The following is a 21,087-nucleotide window of genomic DNA, read 5'->3' on the forward strand; positions in this document are numbered from 1 at the left end:
TATTCAAGCAGCACCTCAGAAGCAACCCAATCTCTGATGGCAGCCACTCACCCTCCAGTACATGCTGAGAGCCCACGTGAAGTGGCTCCACAACACGGTGGGGTGGCAGAGGCTAAGGGCAGTAATCACTGTAAGTGACAAACAGTACCTGCATCCAAAAGCTGCATCTAAGCAGACTCGTGAGCACCTGCGTAGGGAGCACGCTGGACCTCTGTTGGCACAAGGGCCTCATTTGACTTCCTCTGGGGCAAGGGTCTAGGTGCAGGGAGAGGCAAAAACATACACTTAACGGGAACAGAGCCAGCTCAACCTGATCCTCAGAGCTTCTGCTCCCACAAGGAGGAATGAGGCCTCACACCCCGGGTAGAGTGGTGATGACCACGAGCAGAAAGGAAGGAGCACCCCACACGTGGTGCCAGCTCTAGCCCTGCCATCTCCAGCTGCACCACCTACCAAGCACTGGCAATGAAAACATCACCTCATTAGCGAAGAGAACTGATGTACACGGCGAACACTTCAACAAGGAACGGATTGTTTATTAAATGCCCAGTCAGATGTGGAAAATCCAATAGCTGAGATAAAAAGCACACTGGAAGGAATGAACAGCAGACTAAGTGATGCAGAGGGATGCGCAAGTGATCTGGACTATACAGTAAAAGAAATCAACCAGTCAGAACAGCCGAAATAAAAACAAATTTTTAAAAATAAAAGCCATTTTGGAGATCTCTGGGATAACATTAAGCATTCCAACATTCACATTATACGGATCTCAGAATACAAAGAGAGAGGGGGAATCAAAAACGTATTTGAGGTGACTATGGCTGAAAATTTCCCAAACTCAGAGAAGTAAACAGATATCCATGTACAGGAAACATAGTATTCCAAGCAAGATGAGCACTGACACACACAAAGGCGTATCATAATTAAAATGGGAAAAGCAGAAGATACAGAGAAAATTCCAAAGGCAGCAGGAGAAAAACAGTCACATACAATGGCGTCCTCATAAGGCTGTCAGCTGACTTCTTGGCAGACAAGAAGGGAGCCAATGTTGAGCAAAGACAGAGGGTCATGACGTCAATACGCAGCACAAAGTGTAAAGTGCAAATGTGACTGTAACAAACAGTTCAGGGGTAAAAATGAAGATGTAAAATATGACATTAAAATCACAAAATGTCGGAGAGAGGAATGAAAAATGGAGATATTTTAAAATGTGTTTGAATTTAAATGAACACCTGGTTAAAGTCAGTGGATACAGTTATAGGCCAACACTTGTGAACCCCCATGATAACCACAAATCGAAAACCTGCAATAGGCATACAAAAACTAAAATAGAGGAACACAAGTGTACTGCTAGAGAAAATCATCAGACCATAAGAGAAGAAGCAAAAAGAAGAAACAAACAGAGAAGAACTACAAAAGCAATTGGAAAACAAGTAATAAAATGGCAATAAATACACACCCACGAAGAAATACTTTAAATGTCAATGGACTAAATGTTCCGATCAAAAGGCGTAGACTGGCTTATTGAAAAAAAAAAAAGACCTATCTATATAGGCTGCCGATGAAACTCACTTTAGAACCAAAGATAGGTAAGGCTGAAAGTGATGGGAAAAGGTATTTCATGCAAACAGAAACGACAAGGAGAGTTGAACCAAGATGGCAGAGTAGAGAGACTCACAGCTCGCCCTCTCCCACAAATACACCAAGAATTACTTCTACAAACCCACTGAATCGCACAGAACACCTGCTGAACGCTGGCAGAGTGTCCCTCATTTCAAAATACAGGATTCTCACAAAATCTGGTAAGAAAAACAAATCAGTGCAGGACAGGTCCTGCAGGGAGGGCGCAGCATGGGACAAAGGCACCCTCATGCTGGCACACACCCTCTCCAGCTGGGAGGTCAGTGGGGACCGAAGAAGAACTTCTGAGGCTCCAAGAAGAAAGTGATAACCGCTTGGCAGACAGAACTAATGGAAACTGACACAGAGGATCCCTGCCATCCTGGCCCTAGAAGTGAGCTGGCAGGGACAAGCCAGGACTGGCTGCTGGAAATCGGTTAGGAGCCCAGGCAGAGGGCAGGGGCCCTCTGCACAGAGGCAGCCTCAGGGGACTGGAGGGTGGAGTGAGCTCTGGCTGGAGGTGTGTGTGGAACCGAACAGCCTGGGATGCCCATAAAAAAGCACCACTGTTGGTATGGGTTGGGGAGAGGTGCAATGCAGCCACGCCATAGCTGCTTTCTCCCCTTTGCTCCATTGTTGCTGTGTTCTCATGAGAAGAGAGGTGGGGCTGCACGGAGGCAAGGCTGAAAGCTTTTTCTCTAAGATCAAGAACAAGACAGATCCACTCTCACCTCTCTTATTCAACACAGTACTGAAAGGCCTAGCTAGAGCAATCAGGCAAAGTAAAGAAGTAAAAGACATCCAAATCAGAAAGGAAGAAATAAGATTGTCATTATTTGCACATGATATGATCTTACATATAGCAACTCTAAAGAATAAACACACACACACACGCACATGCACACACACACAGTTAGAAAGAATAAATAAAATTTTAAAAATTGCAGAATACAAAAGCAACATACAAAAATCAGTTGCATTTCTACACATTAACAATGGACAATCCAAAAAGAAAATTTAGAGAACAATCCATCATAAAGAAAAAAATACTTGGGAATAAACTTAATCAGAGAGGTAAAAGACTTATACACTGAAAATCACAAAACACGGATGAAAAAAAATTGAAGAAGACACAAATAAATGGAAAGATATCCTGTGTTCATGAATTGGAAGACAATTTTGTTACAATGTCCATAACTACCCAAAACAATCTACATAGTCAAACCAATCCATTTTAAAATCCCAGTGGCACCTTTTATAGAAACAAGAAAACAATCCTAAAATTCATATGGAATCACAGAGCACCTTGAAGAGCCAAAACAATTTTAAGAAAGAAAACAAAGTTGAAGGCATCACATCTCCTAATTTTTAAACATATTACAAAACTACAGAAATCAAAACAGTATGTTACTTCCGTAAAGACAGACATATAGACCATGTAGCACAATGACAAAGAATAGAGAATCCAGAAATAAACTCACACATGTATGGTCAACTGATCTTTGACAAAGATGCCAAGAATACACAGTGGGAAAGAATAGTCTCTTCAACAGACAGTGGTGGGGAAACTGGATATCCACACACCAAAGAATGAAATTGGACCCTTATCCTACACCATACACAAAAACCAACCCAAAATATGTAAAACACTTAAATGTAAGATTATGAGCTGTAAAAGTCTTAAAAGAAAATGTAAAGGAAAAATCTTCATGACATTGTTCTTGGCAAAGATTTCTTGGATATGATGCCAAAAGCACAGGAAATAGAATCAAAAATTGACAAGTAAGACTGCATCAAATTAAAAAGCTTCTGTGCAGCAAAGGAGACAATCCACAGAGTGAAAAGGCAACCTATGAAAAGAGAAAAAATTTTTGCAAACCGTGTATCTGATAAGAGATCAGTATCCAAAATATATAAGGTTCTGCTACAACTCAATGACAAAACTACCACCAACAACAAAGCCAAACAACTCAATTCTGAAGTGGGCAAAGATCTGAATAGACCCTCTCCAAAGAAGCCAATGGGTATGTGAAAGATGCTCAACATCGCTGATCTTATCAGGGAAATGCAAATCCAAATCAAAATGACATATCACTTCACAGCTGTTAGGGTGGCCAGTATCGATCAGTCAATCAACAGTCAACAAGGGTTGGCAAGGTTACAGAGAAACTGGAAAGCTTGCACACTGTTGGTGGGAATGTGAACAGGCGCAGTTGCTATGGAAAACAGTATGGAAGTCCCTCAAAAAATTAAAAATAAAACTACCATATGATCTGACAGTCCCACTTCTGGGCATTTATCCACAAGAATTAAAAAGACAGGATCTTGAAGACATATTTGCACTCCTGCATTCATCGCAGCACTATTCACAATAGCCAAGATGCGGAAACCACCTAAATGTCCATTGTCCAATGAACCAGTAAAGAAAATGTGGTATGTACATACAATGGAATATTATTCAGCTTTTAAAAAGAAGGAACTCCTGCTTCATGGGACAAAATGGATGAACTTTGAGGACATTATGCTAAGTCACAGAAGGATAAATACTGCATGATTCCACCTACATGAGGTATCAAGAAGAGCCAAAGTCATAGAGGCAGAAAGGAAAATCATGGTTGCCAGGGGCTGGGAGGAGGAAGAACGGGGAGTTCATGTACAACAGGTAAAAAGGTGTCAATTAAATAGAAAACATTTTAGAGATCTGCTGTACAACATTGTGTTTACAATTAACTGTGCACTTAAAATTTTGTTAAGAGGGTATATCTCATGTTAAGTGTTTGTAAAAAAGTAATTTCCAACAAGCCAACCTGTAATTAGGCTAATTTGAATAATAGCACCTGACCTTCAGGAGCAGGACCCCCATGCCTATTGTGACCCACTGATTCAAGGACAAGGCTTCCATCATAGAAAGTGCTCAAAAATAGATGCTGGAAAAATGAAAACACAATTAGGTCCATACTTTCATGAAAGCATTTACACAATATACACATTTTTAATTCCCAAAGGAGAGAGTGATACTTTACTTATAAATATGACTTCCCAAAATTTTGTCCTCTGAGAAAGTTTGACATAGGTTGGCTTAAAAATAAACATATATCCATTACTTATAACAAGAGAGAATGAAAAAAAATAGCTCTATAGTGAGAAAGAATTCCACGAGTGACACAATCCTTCTGTAAGTAGCACATTTCTCACTAGAGGGTGCTCAGAACCCACTGATCAATGGCCAGAGAAGCTTAGTAAAAACGTCATTTCACCAGGTGAAAAACGGTCTTGATATCCATGACACCGATTTCCAAAAGCTGGGAATACTTCATTTGCCAATTTTCTTCAGTTATTAACCTTTGCAGTCTTGAATTATATAAAAGGTGAATAATGCAAAGTCTCGTAATAACTAGTTGATTGACTTAATAAGCGAGTATTGTGAGTGAACACGATGGGGGCAAATAAGGCGTATGGCGTTTCCCATGCTCTCTCGGGAGAAAACTTCCTAGTATACATGAGAAAAAGCAAATAATATAAGGTAGTGGTGATTATGAATACCTGGAAAGGCTGCTTACTCTCTGGTTGCTCTTTTCCCGTTTCTGTGTGTAATTCTGTGGGGCCGTCTTTCTTATCTCTGCGCTTCTTTTTAAACAACATCCCCATTTTTCAGATACTTTATTTTTCCTTATGGACCAAATTATTAAACCAGGTTCGATTGAAACCTTGGTGACTGGAAGCAATCATTTGATTTTTGCTTATTTGTGCGCTTACCATTTGTGTGTAGATTTTACTGCTTAGCTTTCAGCGACAGTCACTCACACACACACACACACACACACACAGACACACACACTCACTCACTCCTGGGGTTTTGTTCGTTTGTTTTAATTCTTAGTTGGAGAGAGAACTTCACTCTCACAAGGAAGAAGAGTTGTTTTAATTCTTAGTTGGAGAGAGAACTTCACTCTCACAAGGAAGAAGAGCTGATTCAGTCGCAGTCCGAGATGTGGGCGTAACGCCTGATTCCCAGACAGGGTTTGCAACGAGGAGAGCCTGTAAGCGCTGCTCGCCGTGGCACCCAGATCGGGAGTCCGCGGCAATCTCTCCGCAACCATCTGCACAAGCCGGCCGTGCAGAGAACGCCCTATATCCCCAGCCCCCAAGCCTGGGAACGGAACTCGGGGGGACAGAGCGAAGGGAGCAAAACACGCATGCGCATGACGAAGCGGGGTGGGGGGAGAAGGCGCGCGTCGGGAGCGCGCACGCGGCGGCGGGGCGGGGGCGGGGGCGCGCGTCTGCGTGGACTGAGTGGACGCGGAAGCGAGCCTGCGCGCGGCGCCGCGGGGTCCGCCATGGCGCTCAGGCCGAGGAGGACTTTCCGGCAGCGCCGAGCCGACTCTAGTGACAGCGACGGCGCGCAGGAGCCATCTGCTGAACCCGGGGCGGCGGGAGAGCGGGCCGCGCCGGGCCCTGCGGAGGAAGGGCTGCCGTCTGGAGGAGGCCGCGCGGCAGCGGCAGAGCGGCCCCGCTGGGCGCGGAGCGGGGCCCGGGGCCGGGGCCGGGGCCGAGTCTGGGCGAGTTCCCGGCCTGCGGCGGGAGCGGCTGCGCGCGGGCGCGGCGGCTCGGGCGGCGCAGGTGACGCGGGGCGGGGGCGCCCGGGGGTGGGGGCGCCCGGGGTGGGGCGGCGCGGCTCTCCAGGGGTTTCCGTAACCCGCGGCGCACCACGGCGACGCGGGACCCCGGAGCTAGGCCGTCCGCGAGCTCCCGCCCGCCGTCCGTCCGGTCGCCGGGCCCTTGGGGGCGTGGGAAGGGCCCTGTGCGGCTCGGGGCTCGTCTGTGCTTTTGCGCCGTCGGGTGAACCCTCCCGTTGCAGCTTTCGTGCTGCGCTGGGTGTTCATGAAGAACCTAAATCGTCACAGAAGAGCTAAAAAATCGTTAGTACTCTTAGGTAGGCGGAAGTACTTTCTAGAAACGTCCTCAATTATTTTGTCTGCAAAACGCTTGACCAGAATGGTACAGTTAAAAAAAATAGGTGACAAGCTTTGGGACATTTCCTTTTGCTTTCTTAATCAGCAATTTAAAGGGAAAAACCGTGCCACAGTAGATTGGTGACACTGTAGACTACCAAATGGTAGTCATTTTGAAGGGTGTTGACGTTCTTAGAAATAGAATTCAAGCAGCATAAACTTCTTTACGTAAGACGTTCTGGTTTGAATTTAATAATAATATAGTTTTCGGTTAGTCTTGAGGTAAAGAAAAAAATTTCTCCCCACTGTTTTTAGTCGACGTGATTTCTTAGTCATTATTGTAATCACCTATTTACCTGAAGTTTTGATGATTTATTTCTATTTTATATCTATGTAAGTGGTCTGGGTAAACTTTAATAGGGAGAATTGAGGCGGAGAGTTGCCTTTTCTCTTGCCTTCTGGAACAGTGCCTCGCGAAGTTTTTGGTGCTTTGGTAAGAGTGTAAGGGCATACCTTCATACTCTTAAAAATTGTTAAGGATCCCAAAGAGCTTTTGTTTTGGTGGATTACATGTATAATATTTACCATATTAGGAATTAAGATAATTTTTATTAATTCTTTTTAAATTAACTAATTACATGTAAGGATAAGAAACATTTTTGTGAAAAATAACTATTTTCCCAAAAATAGTAAGAGTGACATTGTTTTCAATTTGCAAGTCTCTTTAATGTGGGGCTTAATGGGAGACAGCGAAATTCTCAAAGCTGTTTCTGTGTTCAGTGTGTTGAAATATGTCACTTTGTTTGAAGGTTCAAAACCGCAGATAGGTGGTTAAGATTACTTAACCTAGTCGTTCACTGACGGTATTCTGCTTTAATGTTACAACAAAGTTCAACAAGTAATAGGTTCTCAAAAGTTAGTTTTCAAGTGGAAACTGAAACCATATCAGTCAATTTTTTTGTACTCCATTAGATTAAAATCTGTTGGTGTGTTTTGCACTTTGGGAAAAATACCCCTTGAAATACTCTCTGGGAAGTATTGGTTCACTGAGTTGAAGTTTTTGCAAATGTTGGTACACTTGACACAATATCCAGAAGAACTCTCTTAATGATACTACTAGTATCATCAATCTTTTAAATACTAGAAAGCTATGGAATTTACAGTGCACTTGAATTACTGGAATTACATAGTCTTCACTTGAAATCTCTGATTGTTGAAGTGATAGTCACAAGTTTACTAATTTTTGAGAAAATGTCTGTCATATGTCCGTATCTGAATAAATGGTATTCCTCCTAAAGACAGTAGCTAAGCTGAACTTGCAGTTGCATAACACAAGCGCTTTTTCCTTGAGCCAACCGTTGCGTTTCAGCATGCCCCAGAAATGCTTTATGCATGTTTCCATTTTGATCCACAGAATATTAAAAAGATATGTACTCAAGGTTAAGATTTAATAAAATTAATTTATATTGCTTCTTTAAGAACCATAAGTGAAACTGACTATTTTTCTTGCTGATGCGTGGTGGCAAAGAATACGGTGGCTGCTTCTGCAGATTTTGGTATCACTGCCTTGATTTAAACTAAGAGATCAGGGGTTTTGTCCACCACAGCTTTTGCTTCCTTATGTAAACATCCCCAGGGTGAAAAATGCAAGTCACATGTTAATATTGTGATGAAAGTAGTTTTGAATTTAAAGCCCTCTTAAAGGGTTCGAGGGACCTCCAAGGGTGCCTGGAGCACACTCTGAGAACCACTGCTTTGGTGTGACTTTACTTCAGCTTCACTACAGGAAGATGTAGGAGTTGTCATAAGCAGCAGTAACTAAGATAGATGTAAGCTGCAGCTATATTCCTTTGTCTTTTAAGTTTTGATCTTACTCCAGACTTTCTTGAAATGTATATAGGTCTTCTAATTAAGGGACGCTTTTAAAATAAAGAGCACTATTTATGTAGTCTTATGTAATACTGTTTATGTAGTATTTAAGTATTAAGGTTATTCATGAATCTTACAAAGTAATTGTAAACTAACAAGTCCTTTTTTGTCAATAATACTATGAATTCCTTTATATTTTGCTCATTGAGTTCTCATATCACCCCATGGGTGTTATCTCTTAATGTTATCTTTGTTTAATAGATCAGCTCCTTTCCAGAATGACACAGTGGAAACACATCCTTGATTTGGTTTGAGACCACAGCTCATTACAGTACTTCTTAAGACCAGCCATTGAAATGTGACATAATGCTTAAATTTGAGAGCCTAAGTTCCAGAGTTGGGTGAAATTAGAGTGAGAGTCCTGCTTCTCTATTTAGTAACTTTGTGACGCTGGATGTGTTATTTAGCCTCTCCAACCCTTAGTGTCATCATCAGTAATTTACTTTATAGAATTGTGAGTATTAAAGGAAATAAACCTTGTAAAACAGACTTCAGTATGGCCAGCACGTAGCAAGTATGCATTAAGTATTCTCTTCTTTTTTTTACTTACTCTCTACCACTATGTTTCTTTTCTGGTGTAAGTATTTTTTTCCATTTTTGTAATTTTCTTTTTTTTCTTATGTTCCCTCTCCTCTTTTCATTTCATTCTTTAAGGGAGTATTTACTAGTAAAGTAGATAGTACAAATAGGATAAATCTTTGTACATTTATTAGATTTTCCATTGATTTCAGAAAGGATGGAAGTTAAGGAAAGATCTGCACATCTACTTCAAATATGTGGAGTAAAATTAAAACACCATGTTTTACATATGCCATGTGTTGTTTATAATTTCAATTATTAATTCCACATCTTGAATCTTTCTTGTTTTATTTTAAAAATGTCCTGTTAGAATCCAGAGTGGTAGATCTTTCAACAGACGAAGAGGATGGAACACATCATTCTTCAGAAAGTAAAGATGATCAGAGTTCATTTTCCGGTGGCTCTAGCTCTCTGGAAGACGAAGAAGTTTCATCAGTAGGTTGGTAATTTTTGTAATTTTGGTTAAGAGCTTTATTTATAGTATTAGTATTTTCTATACCAGTGATTCTTCTTATTGCTAAACTCTAGTGAAGTATGGAGCAAGTGATTACTAATGATTATCCGAGTGCCAAAGTTGCCTGCTCATTTATGTTCCATAACGTGTCCAGGGTCAGATGGCTTGTACGAGGCAGAGCTAGTCTGCTCCAGAGCCTGTGTTCTTAACAGCTGTGCTGTACTGGGTGATTCATGCCAGTGTCTGAAAGATGGTAAGAATTCGTCTGTGAGGATGTTTCAGGTGCAGGATGTAGCACATATAAAACTCTAAAAGAAAAAGAAAAATAGCATGTGTGGAGAACTAAAAGTAGTTTTTGAACTGAAAGTACTTGATTAAAGTTTAAGAAAGAAGAACAAAAAGAAAGCAGAGGGACACACTGGAGTGAAATAATACAGGGTTTTGAGAGAACTACTGAAAATTTTATGCAAATAAGTGGCATGACCAAATTTGTGTTTTAGAAAGTGAAGTCCAGTTCAGGGGTTGGGAAGTTACCACCAGTGGGCCAAATCTGGCTCACTGCCTGCTCTTGTGAGTAAAGTTTTATTAAAACAAAGCCATGCTCCTTCAGTTATGTATTGTCTGTGTCTGCTTTTGACTGCAGACAAAATGGCGGAGTTGAGAAGTTGTGACAAAGACTTCATGGCCTGAAAAGCCACTGATACTCACTTGGCCTTCTGCTCTAGCTCAGAGGTTCATAACTTGTCTGTGCTGTGGACTCTCTTCAGTCTAATGACGCCTAAGACCACTTCTGAGAAAAACAGATGCAAGGCCGCTGTGTGGTCACAGGGGACCTGTGTGCCATCACGCAGGCACTGCAGTTCCATCCAGAAGCAGCACTGGGCTGTGTCCCTTTCTCCGTTTCGTTCGTCAGACCTAGTACTAGGCTGTGGTTTAGAGTGGGCTGGAGCTGGAGGCCTGGGCCCTGTGGCTGTGGGATCAAGGTGGTCGTGCTCCTGCCTGGGACCTGGGCTGCCGCTGTGTCAGCCCTGTCCCAGAACCGTCAGCCCCAATTCTGTCTCCAAGTTGAGGTGTGGGGTAGGCAGGACTGGAGCACTCCCACCAGGCAGTGAATCTCTGCACACTGCTGCCCGGGGCCTGTCCGCCCGAGCCTCAACACCCAGCCACTGTGCACTTCTGTGGTGCCGCCTGGTGTGCTCTCTGACTAAGTCTGCCACAGCCAGACCCACGCCTACCGTGTGTACTGGACAGCGGGCTCCATTGTTCAGCCTGGACCACATCCCCGTCCCTCCGGGCTGTCTCCACACAGGTAGATGGAGTCCTCTCCCAGGTCCTGTCTGCCTGAGATTCAGCACTTGGTGTGTTTGTGACCCTGCCTGATGCACGCTTGGGTTTGGGAGGTCAGGGGAAGCTTGGGAAGTGCCACAAGGTGACAGTCACTAGCACTGGTCCTCTCCACCCTGATTGTTAGCAAGCCAGCTTGCCGGCATTCCTCACAGAAGAACCTAGGCTTCCCCAGCCCCTCTGTCTGTCCCAGCGGATTTCCCAGCTGGCAGGGGGCTTCCCAGGTGAGAGTCTGCCTGTGTGAACCTCCTCTCCCTTACAGACCTCTCCCAAGGATGCCGGTCCCGTCCTGATGCCTTTTTATTCCCCTGTCCTGCCCAGTTACATGGAGAGCCTCTTGCAGCTTTGGTTATGTGGGAGATCTGCCAGTTTCCAGTTGGTTTTCTGAGAATTGTTACACATGTAGACGAAATTTTGATGTGTTTATGGGGGACGTGAGCTCCACGTCCTCCTGCTCTGCCATCTTGATCCCTCTCCTAACCTCTACTCTTTAGATAGCATGATGTATGTGAAAATTATTTGTGAGTTCTAAGTCTGCAAAACTGTTTTTATTATTATAAAACAATATGCTAACATTATTAATTCATCCCATGTCTGACCAGCGTCTGCTGTGTGGGAACCCTTGAGCTAGGTGTTAGATGTATAGACAGGACAGGAAAGAATATTCTTCCTTGAACTTTTATTTCTTTATTGTAGCTTGAGAAAGGACTGGCTTTATAGTAACAGTAGTATCTCACTAGTGAGTCCATGGCCTGTGATCCATTAATTAAACCCCACTAAGTCACTTGCAGCTGAATCATTTCCAGTTGAAGTATTCCTGTTTCTGTGTTTATACGCTTGAGTATTTGAACTTAAGTGTGTCATCTTGACCCTGATTGTACAGTGAAGTCCCGTAGGGGGCTATAAAAACATCCTGCTGCTCAGCTCTACCTCAGGTCGACTGAGTCTGAATCTCTGGGATGGAAGCCGAATTAGCAGCAGACTGTCAGCCTTCTCAGGGGGTCTGACGTGTAGTAAGGGTCAGTAAATGCTGATACAGAACCTGCTGTGATGTTTTTGAATTTTAATTCTGCTTTAAATTGTGCCAGCTGTAACTTCCAGCTTTAAAGGTATGTCATCCTGCCTTAATTCACTTCACAATAAAAGCATTAAAAAAGGGAAGACAGAATTCAGAGCCGTCTTGCGGATCCTTACATTGCTTCATAATCAGGTTTTTGTTTATATTTTTGTTTCTGGAGTAGTTACTCAGCCAGTTCAAGATCCAGTGCACTGTGTGATTTTTCCTCTGTATACTTTTAACATTGCCCACAGTGCTTCGGGAGGATGAAGAGACACGTCGCCTGAATCATTTTCCTGATGCTATCCTGCAAATAATTCTCGTTTATAAAAAATAAATCACTTGGTTTGATACTCCTTATTTTTAATGAGTACATATTAGTTCCTAGGGCTCACCACTTTCTGCTTCATAATTATGTCAAGCACTTTTTGTTTTCTAGGACTGGTGTCAAGTATTTTGGTCTGTAATTTCTGAAATCTCTCTCTCTTTTTCTGTTTCAAAAATTAGAGTATTTCTGCATCTCCATGCATATAATACCTTTTCTATTTATTTCTCAAAGAATTGAGACTGATTTGTGGGAATGGTTAGAAAATTTTGCTCAGTGGCTTGGCACTCCTGATTTAATATTTTGAAGTCCTTAAATGATAAAGATTTCTCTTGCTGTTTTGTTTACCTTAGTATTTTGCTTAAGAAACCAATTTTTTTCCAAAGTGTGAAGTTAAATTTCAGCTTAGATCATGCATGCAGAAACTTATTTTGAGTTGACAGAGTCTATATTAATGTGGTTTGTACTGTATAAAGTAAAGGAAAAATCAAACAAGTCTCTTAAAAGAATTTGTCCCTTAAATATTTTTCACCTGGTAAATAACCTGATTATTTCTTTTATACTTTTTAACTTTTCTTTTAGTTTATTCATATGAGAATCACCACACGGCCTTGAAGGCTGATTTGACGGTGTGCTGGGTTTTAGTCTGTTTCTCACGCCCTGTGTGCCTGGATTCCCGAAGGGGAGGAACAGGTCGTCGTATAATGTCTTTCTTGCTTTGTGACTCATTCCGCTCTACCACCCATTCTGACCTCTGCAGTTCTCCCTGACTGAGCGACTCCATGCTCAGCCCTCTCCACATCCCTGCCCTGATAATCTCAGAGGGTCTGGAAATGAGAGAGAGCGAGCCCTCAACGAAAAGTCAGCAGCAGCACCTGGTGAATAAGAGTTAAAAGATGAATGGAATGGTTTCACTGTATTTTCTGATACTTCTAGATTTGGTTCATTTCTCTAATTTATATTTAATCTCTATCAAAATAATTATCTTCCATTGGTACACATTTTGGATCATTTAGTTATATTCATATCAAAATAGTGAAAAAAGTTGAAAAAATAGTGCTTTTTTTCCTTTATTTAAATATTGGTAATGTTTATTTCTATTGATGTTTTGTGATCAATGCCCTCCTCCTTGTTTCTTTCAGTAAACATCCCTGATGCAGCTTTTATTCGGGCAGCCTATAGAACACGTAAATTGGCCAGGGCCCAAGAGGACTATATTTCTTTGGATGTAAAGCATGTCTCCCTCATCTCTGGTACGAAGAAAAACAGTGAAGATTCTGAGAGTGAGCCTGATGATCATGAAAAGATAATTCCATTTATGCCAAAGCTTCAGACGCTTAGGCAAAGAATGGCTGAAGAAACAAGTATGTATTTAATTTATTTATGATGTATAAACATTTTTCATTAGAATATAGTATTATGGTAAAAAAAAAAACTCCATAAAAACATAATGTAGTGTCTCATGGGTGTTTAAGGGTTTTTTTTAAATACCAATTTAGGTCACTGACATCACGGCTTCTGAAATACATGTCTGTATCAACATGTTATTATCAAAGGGTATGTGCAATAATGTTTACTGTTATCTGATCTCCACTTGATCTTTCTTGGCAGGTTAGCAAAATTATATAGTATCTTACTTTTTTATATTGAAAACTTTCATTGTCACCTTTATAAGATTTTTTTTTAACATGAAAGCATCTGTAGGGATTTTAGGTGTCATATATTAAAATCTTCCCTGCTCTAGTAAAAAGTTTTCCTCAGCCAATAATTGTTTGTTCTCAAAAGACTATCTTCACGTTTCTCATATGTAAACAATATTGTTTTACCAAAGTTATTGTCATTTCAAATAATATTATTTTAGAATGGGACTTTTGGTTTCTGTTAACCCAGAGATTATTTTTGCTGATTTAGATTCTTAGGTAGAATTGAGAATCTGATAAAACCAGATGTTTCATTTTTTTCTAAGCTTTTTCTGTATGTGAGCCCATTGTGTTTTGAGTGAGGCAGTTTGGTGATGAGTGTCAGATTGCTACATTCAAGTCACAGGTTCAACACAGTGCTTGGAGAAGTTATTTAACCTCCTGATATCTGAATTCCCTTGTTTATAAAGTGAGGGTGATAATAGTGCCTTCGTCCCAGAATTACTGTGAAGAATAAGTTAACACATATAAAAGGTGCTAAGCCAGCACATTGTAAGCTCCCCAAAAATGTTTGCTGCTGTTAGAATGGGAAGATATGGAATATTTACACATGAACTTTTTTTTTCTCTAGCAACCAAAAATGAAGAGACAAGCGAAGAAAGTCAAGAAGATACAAATCAGGATATTTGGGAACAGCAGCAGATGAGGAAAGCAGTTAAAATCACAGAGGTAATTTATGTACTGTGTGTACGTTTCCTATGGCTGCTGTAGCAAATTACCGCAAACTTGATGGCTTAAAACAACAGATATTTATTCTCAACAATTGTTGAGGCTAGACATCTCAAATCAAGGTATTGGCAGGACTGTGTTCCCTTTGAAAGACTTAGAGATGAATTCTTTTGTTTTTCTTCTTTTTTCTAGTTATTTTTTCTTTTCTTTTTTTTTTCTTTTTTAACTGAAGTCGAGTTGACATACAGTATTAAGTTAGTTTCACATGTACAACATAGTGATTGACTTTTAAATACATTATGAAAGGAATCACCATCAGTCTAGAAACTGTCACATACAAAATGACTACAGAATAACTGACTATATTCCTTACTCTGTATATTACATCCCTGTGACTTTATTTTATAACTGGAATCTTGTACCTCTTAATCCCCTTTGGCTGCGTCACCCTACCCCCATCCCTCTCCCCTCTGACAACCACCAGTTTGCTCTTTGTATCTGTAAGGAGTCTTGTTTCCCAGGAGTGGGATTGCTGGATCATATAGTAAGTCTATTTTTAGATTTTTAAGGAACCGCCATACTGTCCTCCTTAGTGGGTGCACCAGTTTACATTACCAACAATGTAGAATGGTTCCTTTTCTCCACGCTCTCTCCAACATTTATGTTTGTAGATTTTTTAATGATGGACATTCTGACTGGTGTGAGGTGTATTACAGTTCTGATTTGCATTTCTCTAGTAATTAGCAATATAGAGTATCTTTTCATGTTCGTGTCGGCCATCTGGATGTCTTTGCAGAAATGTCTGTTTAGGTCTTCTGCCCCTTTTTGGTTGGGTTGGTTTGTGTTTTTGATACTAAGCTCTGAAAGCTGTTTGTGTATTTTGGAAATCAACCCTTGTTGGTCACATCATTTGCAAATACTTTCTCCCATTCTGTAGGTTGTCTTTTTGTTTGTTCATGGTTCCTTTGCTGTGCACAGGCTTTGAAGTTTAATTAGGTCCCATTCGTTTATTTTTGCTTTTACTTCCATTACTCTGGGAGTTGGTTTGAAAAAACTATTGCTGTCTTTGTGTCACCGTGTTCTGCCTGCGTTTTCCTCTAGGGGTTTCATTGTACCCAGGCTTACACTGAGGTCTTTAATCCATTTTGAGTTTATTTTTCTATAAGATGTTAAAGAATGTTGTCATTTCTTTCTTTTATGTGTGGTTGTCCCGCTTTCCCAGCACCACTTACTGAAGAGACTGTCTCTTCCCCATTTTATAATCTTGCCTCGTTTGTCGTAGATTAATTGACCATAAGTGCGTGGGTTTATTTCTGGACTTTCTGTCCTGTTCCGTTGATCTGTGTATCTGTTTCTTTGCCGGTTCCGTACTGTTCTGATTACTGTAGCTACATTTGTAGTGTAGTTTGAAGTCAAGGAGCTTGATACCTCTGCCTTTGTCTTCTTTCTTAGGTTGCTTTGGCTAATTCAGGCTCTTGTGTGTCACCAGATGAACGTTAGGACTTTTTGTTCCAGTTCTATGAAAAATTCCATTGGTATTTTTAGAGGGATTGCATCAAATCTCCCAGTGGAAAATTTTCTTTCTTTTTCTAAGTTCTGGTTGCTCCAGGTATTCCTTGCTTTGTGACTACGTAACTTCTACCTGTACCTCCTTTTGCACGGGGACTTCTCTGAGCCTCTACTTTGTGTGTCTCTTATAAAGACACTTACTGGATTTAGAGCCCACTTGGATAATCCAGGATGATCTCATCTTGAGATAACTTCACTGAATTACAACCACAAAGACCCTTTTTCCAAATAAGCTCACATTCAGAGGTTCCGTGGGTTAGGATGTAAACCTGTCTCTGGGAGGCCGTCATTTAACCTGCTGCACCATGTGAATTACGTTCTTTTCCCACTAGATTATAGGTACTCTCCACATATTGTAAGCTGCTTGGGGTAATCATATCTTTATTTTATGATAACTGACAATATATTATATGGTAAATGCTTATTAAATGTGAAGCTTAAACAAATAAATAGAATTAAAACTAACAAGCAAACAAAAGAAATACTATATTTGGGGTCACAAGTGCTGGATTTGGGTTCTGGCTCTACCACTAAAATACACTCTCCATAAGGTCAAGAATTATTAACTTTTTTTTTAGTGTTATATTCCACAGTGCCTAATATTATGAGTGCTCAATAAATGCTTGTATGGCTTTGAGCAAGTCATTTAATTTTTCTAAATCTCAGTTTTCTCATCAATAATGTGGGAGTGATAGTGCTGCTACCTGAATAGATGGCTGTAAGGCTCAAAATGATTAATCTAAATCCAAGTGCTTATAAATTGTATAACAAATGCAGGGTTTTATATTTAATCTTTTTAATAGGAATGCTTTGAAAGATTTTTTACTCTTCTAAGCAAGAAAGTATTGTAAGACCTTCATGTTATTAAAACTAAAAAACTAAGGTAAGCCTTTGGTTGTAATTTAGAAATCTCTGACCAGAGAAACGATTTTGACTCTGTGATTATAATAGGCTTGATGTCCCCCTCTGTTTTTAGTGAACTCAGTATAGTAACGGATTTAAACAGTACTTTGAGAAAAAAACATGCTGTAGTCCTTACTCTTAACTGCTTGAGTTTGCATAATTTCTTTTTATTTGAAGTATTTGTTGACTTGCTGTCATAGTGTACATCAGAGTTTCCCAGACTCTCATTCATGGAGCCCTTAGTGTCTCAGTAATCTTATGGAACCCCAGGCCAAAAGAATTACAAAGCAATTCCATTTATTAAGTAGTTAGTTCCGTAGAATTTAATTAGGTTATTTCCTAATCACTTAGTAGCTATTTAGAAAAAATACTACAGATAAATTGAAGAAAAAATATTTTTACTTAGTAACCACAGTGGGATGTGTCCACCTGTTGAACGTTGCGTGACTTGTCGTACCTTGGAATCCGATTGGACGCTGTGATCCCACCTCCACTTTCACGTTGATTTTTAGTCATTACTTTTTTTTTCGTTTACCAGAAACCCAGCTTCACTAGTAAGACTATCAGAAGGAATGTAGCACAATCTAATATTGAAACTGAACTGTTTAGAACTAGTAGTTCCAACAAATACTGAATATTGTTATGTTTCACTAAAAAAATTTAAAATATCTCACAGCGCCCATTTGAGTTCATTGGAATAGTTTGGTACACAGTTTGGGAACCACAATATGCATATAGTTTTGAATTCTGATTCCCCGTTCCTACATAATTAAAATAACGACTGATTTTTAAAGTTGCGTATTTATTGGAGTAGATTAATTGTAATTTTTTGAGCCTTTTTTTTTAGCGAACATTTTAGGTTATATGCAATCTGAATATTTTTGCCATTATTGGTAAGAATTGGTAAATATTTGCTTGGTTTTTTTCCTTCCTTCTTTTTCTTTTCTTCTGATGTGTTTTTTCAACTACTCTCTTTAGGTAATGGCCAAGAATGGTATTACTAATAAAGAAGATGAACATTTTAATGGCACTTAACTGTATTTTTCTTTGTTGCTTTCTAGAGAAATTTTAAATCAATCTGTAGTGCCACCGATATTAAGGGAGTGTTTCACAATAATCTTACCAGCTTTAGGTGAAGGTTTAGTTGGTGAGAATGGAATCTCAAAAAGTTTATTTGATTTGCATTTTTATTACTAATGTGGGTGCATTTACTGATTCCTTTGTTAAAGATTTACTGCATGCCACAGTATTTGTTTCTTGTGACTGCTGTAACAAATTACTACAAAGTGAATGGCTAAAAACAACAGAATTCTATTTTCTCACTCTTCTGGAGGCCAGAAGTCCAGAATCAAGGAGTTGGATTATCTATACTCCGTCCGAAAAGCTCTAGAGGATAATCTATTCCTTCACTACTCTAACCCCTGGGGGCTGTTGGCATTCCTTCGCATGTAGCTACATCTCTCTACTCCATCTTCAATGACCTCATTTTCCTGCATCCCAAAACTTCCTTTCCCTCTGCCCTATGAGGGTATGTTTAATTCCAGTTAGGACCCATCTGGATAATCCGGGATAAGCTCCTCTCCAGATTCTTAGCTTACTCACATCTTTTGCCACTCAAGGTGATACTCACAGGTTTGGGATACTAGCACCTGAACCTCTCTTTTTATATCACTTGGTAGCCACTATAGCCACTTAACAGTGGTAGACAAGAGGATGTGCAATCTTTACAGGGGAAGGACAGATAAAAATAATTACGGTAAAATCTTGCAAGTTCTGTGACAATTGTGTTCAGTGCCCTGAGATGGCACAATGGAGCAAGTGAGTGATCAGGTTTGTAGGTGAGAAGGTAGATGAGGTTTTGAAAAACCTGGTAAAATTTGAATGAGTCTTTGAAAGATGTTTAGGGTTTGGGGGCAAAAGAGGATAAAGTAACAAAATCCAAATAATAGTAGCTTAAATAAAATTAAACGCTTTACCGAGAAAACCCACTAGAAGACTTCCATTTGATTTCCTCTGAGTAGACTGGAGTTAGGTGGCAACTTCTATCATAGAAAACAGGTATTTGATGTTTTGAGAGTATATTAGACCATAAACAGAATTAGCTTTAAAAACACTGAGAACCAAGCTTCTATGAAAAATAAGATTTTGCAATTTGCCTCTTGCATGTGGATTTAAAGTTCTAAATTTTAAAACTGTGTGAGAATTTTAAAAAGATTTTATTCCAACTGTGAAAAATGTCAAAGGCATGGAATTTTGAGCTGGTAAGATCTTGATGTATCCAACCTCCTTTCATGCTGTTAATATTTGTAAGATTAATGGATGGTGATAACAACACAAATTTTCATATTATTTCTAGGGAAGAGACATAGATCTTTCTCACAGCAGTGACTCTCAAACAGTGAAGAAGTTTGATGCTTCTATTTCATTTCCACCAGTAAACTTAGAAATTATAAAGAAGCAATTAAATACTAGGTAAGTAATATTAATTTCAAAATTTACATTTTTTGTAGAAGTTTAATAGTGAAAAAAATCAGCACTGTAGTCTTTTTAACTATTAATACTAATACTAAACAGATTTATAGGAAAAAATTAGCATCACCTGTGTGACCACACTAACATAACTGATTTCCTTTTTTATTTTTGTGTATGTCTCATTTACTGTTTATAATAGAGATATATAGTGAAAATCAATCAGTAATATCAAATTCTGCTTTTTTACTTGCTATTTTCATAAGCATTTATCTGCATTTTTAAGTAGCTTTTAATTTTTAAAAATATGTTGGGAGTGATGGCAGCAAAATAGAAGAATAAGAAGCCACAGACCTCGTTCCCCCACAGAGACATCAGCTTAACAAGAACACACTTTCCAAATACAGGACAGAAATAGACTCACAGACAGAGAGTGCAGACTTGTGGTTGCCGGGGGGCGGGGGATGGGAAGGAATAGACTGGGATTTCAAAATTGGAGAATAGATAAGCAAGATTATACTGTATAGCACAGGGAAATAGACACAAAATGTTATGGTAGCTGACAGAGAAAAAAATGTGACAATGAGTGTGTATATGTCCATGTATGACTGAAAAATTGTGCTGAACACTGGAGTTTGACACAACATTGTAAAATGATTATAAATCAATAAAAAAAAGTTAAGAAAAAAAAAGGAAAAAAAACATACTTTCCAAGAAACCTTTATGAGTCCTCCAGAAATCAGTTAGGAAGTTGTAGTACACCAGACAGACTCAAAGCCCAGAATAGCTACATTTTAATGGATAAGGAAAGCCATTTTATTACCACTGCATCAGCCCCTCCCACAAGTCAGCACTGCTTTTGATGGAGAGAAAAATACTCAACTGCTGGCTTCTCCATTGAGAAGGGAAAAGATTGGAACATGCGTTCCAGCTTTTGGGGGACTCGTTTCTGTCTTGTCTATCCCAGAGCACTGATAGGGACCATCAAACCTTGGGTGCCTGAGGGCCACAGAGGACAAGAGAGATCTAAGCAGCTTGCTGCAGAGCCAGAAAGCCTGCAGTAATTTAAACACCAGATGGACCAACCACAAACTCCTGAAAAAGAAACCCACAAACCTCTCGAATTGGGAAATTCCATATAGAAGCCCAAAGAAGGTGCATCCTCCATGCAAGGTTTGAGAAGACACTCTTTCCCCCATGACCCGACTGGGAATCTCCAGCCAGACTGACTGAAATGCACTTAAGGAGAACAGTTTAATATGGGGGAGAAATTTCCCTGAAGTGCATTTTCAGGTACACAAAACACAAAGAAAAAATAATCAGACACATGAAGGAACAGGGAAACGTGACCCAGTCAAAGGACCGAAATAAATCTCTATGTCCAAACTCAGAGGAACAGAGGTCTGTAAATTATCTGATGGAGAATTCAGAATACTCCTCTTAAAAAAGCTAAATGTATCGTAAGAGAACACAGACTAAAGAAATCAGGGAGATGATAAGTGAACAAAGAATATCAA

General features: G+C 39.9%; 1 protein-coding gene across 7 annotated transcripts in view; it reads left to right on the top strand.

Annotated features, from left to right (window-relative positions):
- The first annotated feature begins 5,910 nt into the window (after positions 1 to 5,910).
- GCFC2 (GC-rich sequence DNA-binding factor 2) overlaps positions 5,911 to 21,087 on the top strand; it is a 49,863-nt gene continuing 34,686 nt past the window's right edge. The window contains exons 1-5 of one of the 7 annotated variants that reach the window (XR_012065251.1): positions 5,911 to 6,240; positions 9,391 to 9,519; positions 13,403 to 13,624; positions 14,532 to 14,629; positions 19,458 to 19,573. Coding sequence is in view for 4 of the 7 variants with exons in the window: in XM_072951567.1 (XP_072807668.1) it covers positions 5,958 to 6,240; positions 9,391 to 9,519; positions 13,403 to 13,624; positions 14,532 to 14,629; positions 19,458 to 19,573 (848 nt within the window). In the remaining 3 variants the exon portion in view is untranslated. Of the gene's footprint in view, positions 6,241 to 6,357; positions 6,554 to 9,390; positions 9,520 to 13,402; positions 13,625 to 14,531; positions 14,630 to 19,457; positions 19,574 to 21,087 lie in introns of those variants that run through there. The other 6 variants (XR_012065250.1, XM_072951567.1, XR_012065249.1 and 3 more) reach the window with 6 other exon arrangements.

Source organism: Vicugna pacos, chromosome 28 (assembly GCF_048564905.1).
Source record: "Vicugna pacos chromosome 28, VicPac4, whole genome shotgun sequence".
Classification (NCBI taxonomy): Eukaryota; Metazoa; Chordata; class Mammalia; order Artiodactyla; family Camelidae; genus Vicugna; species Vicugna pacos.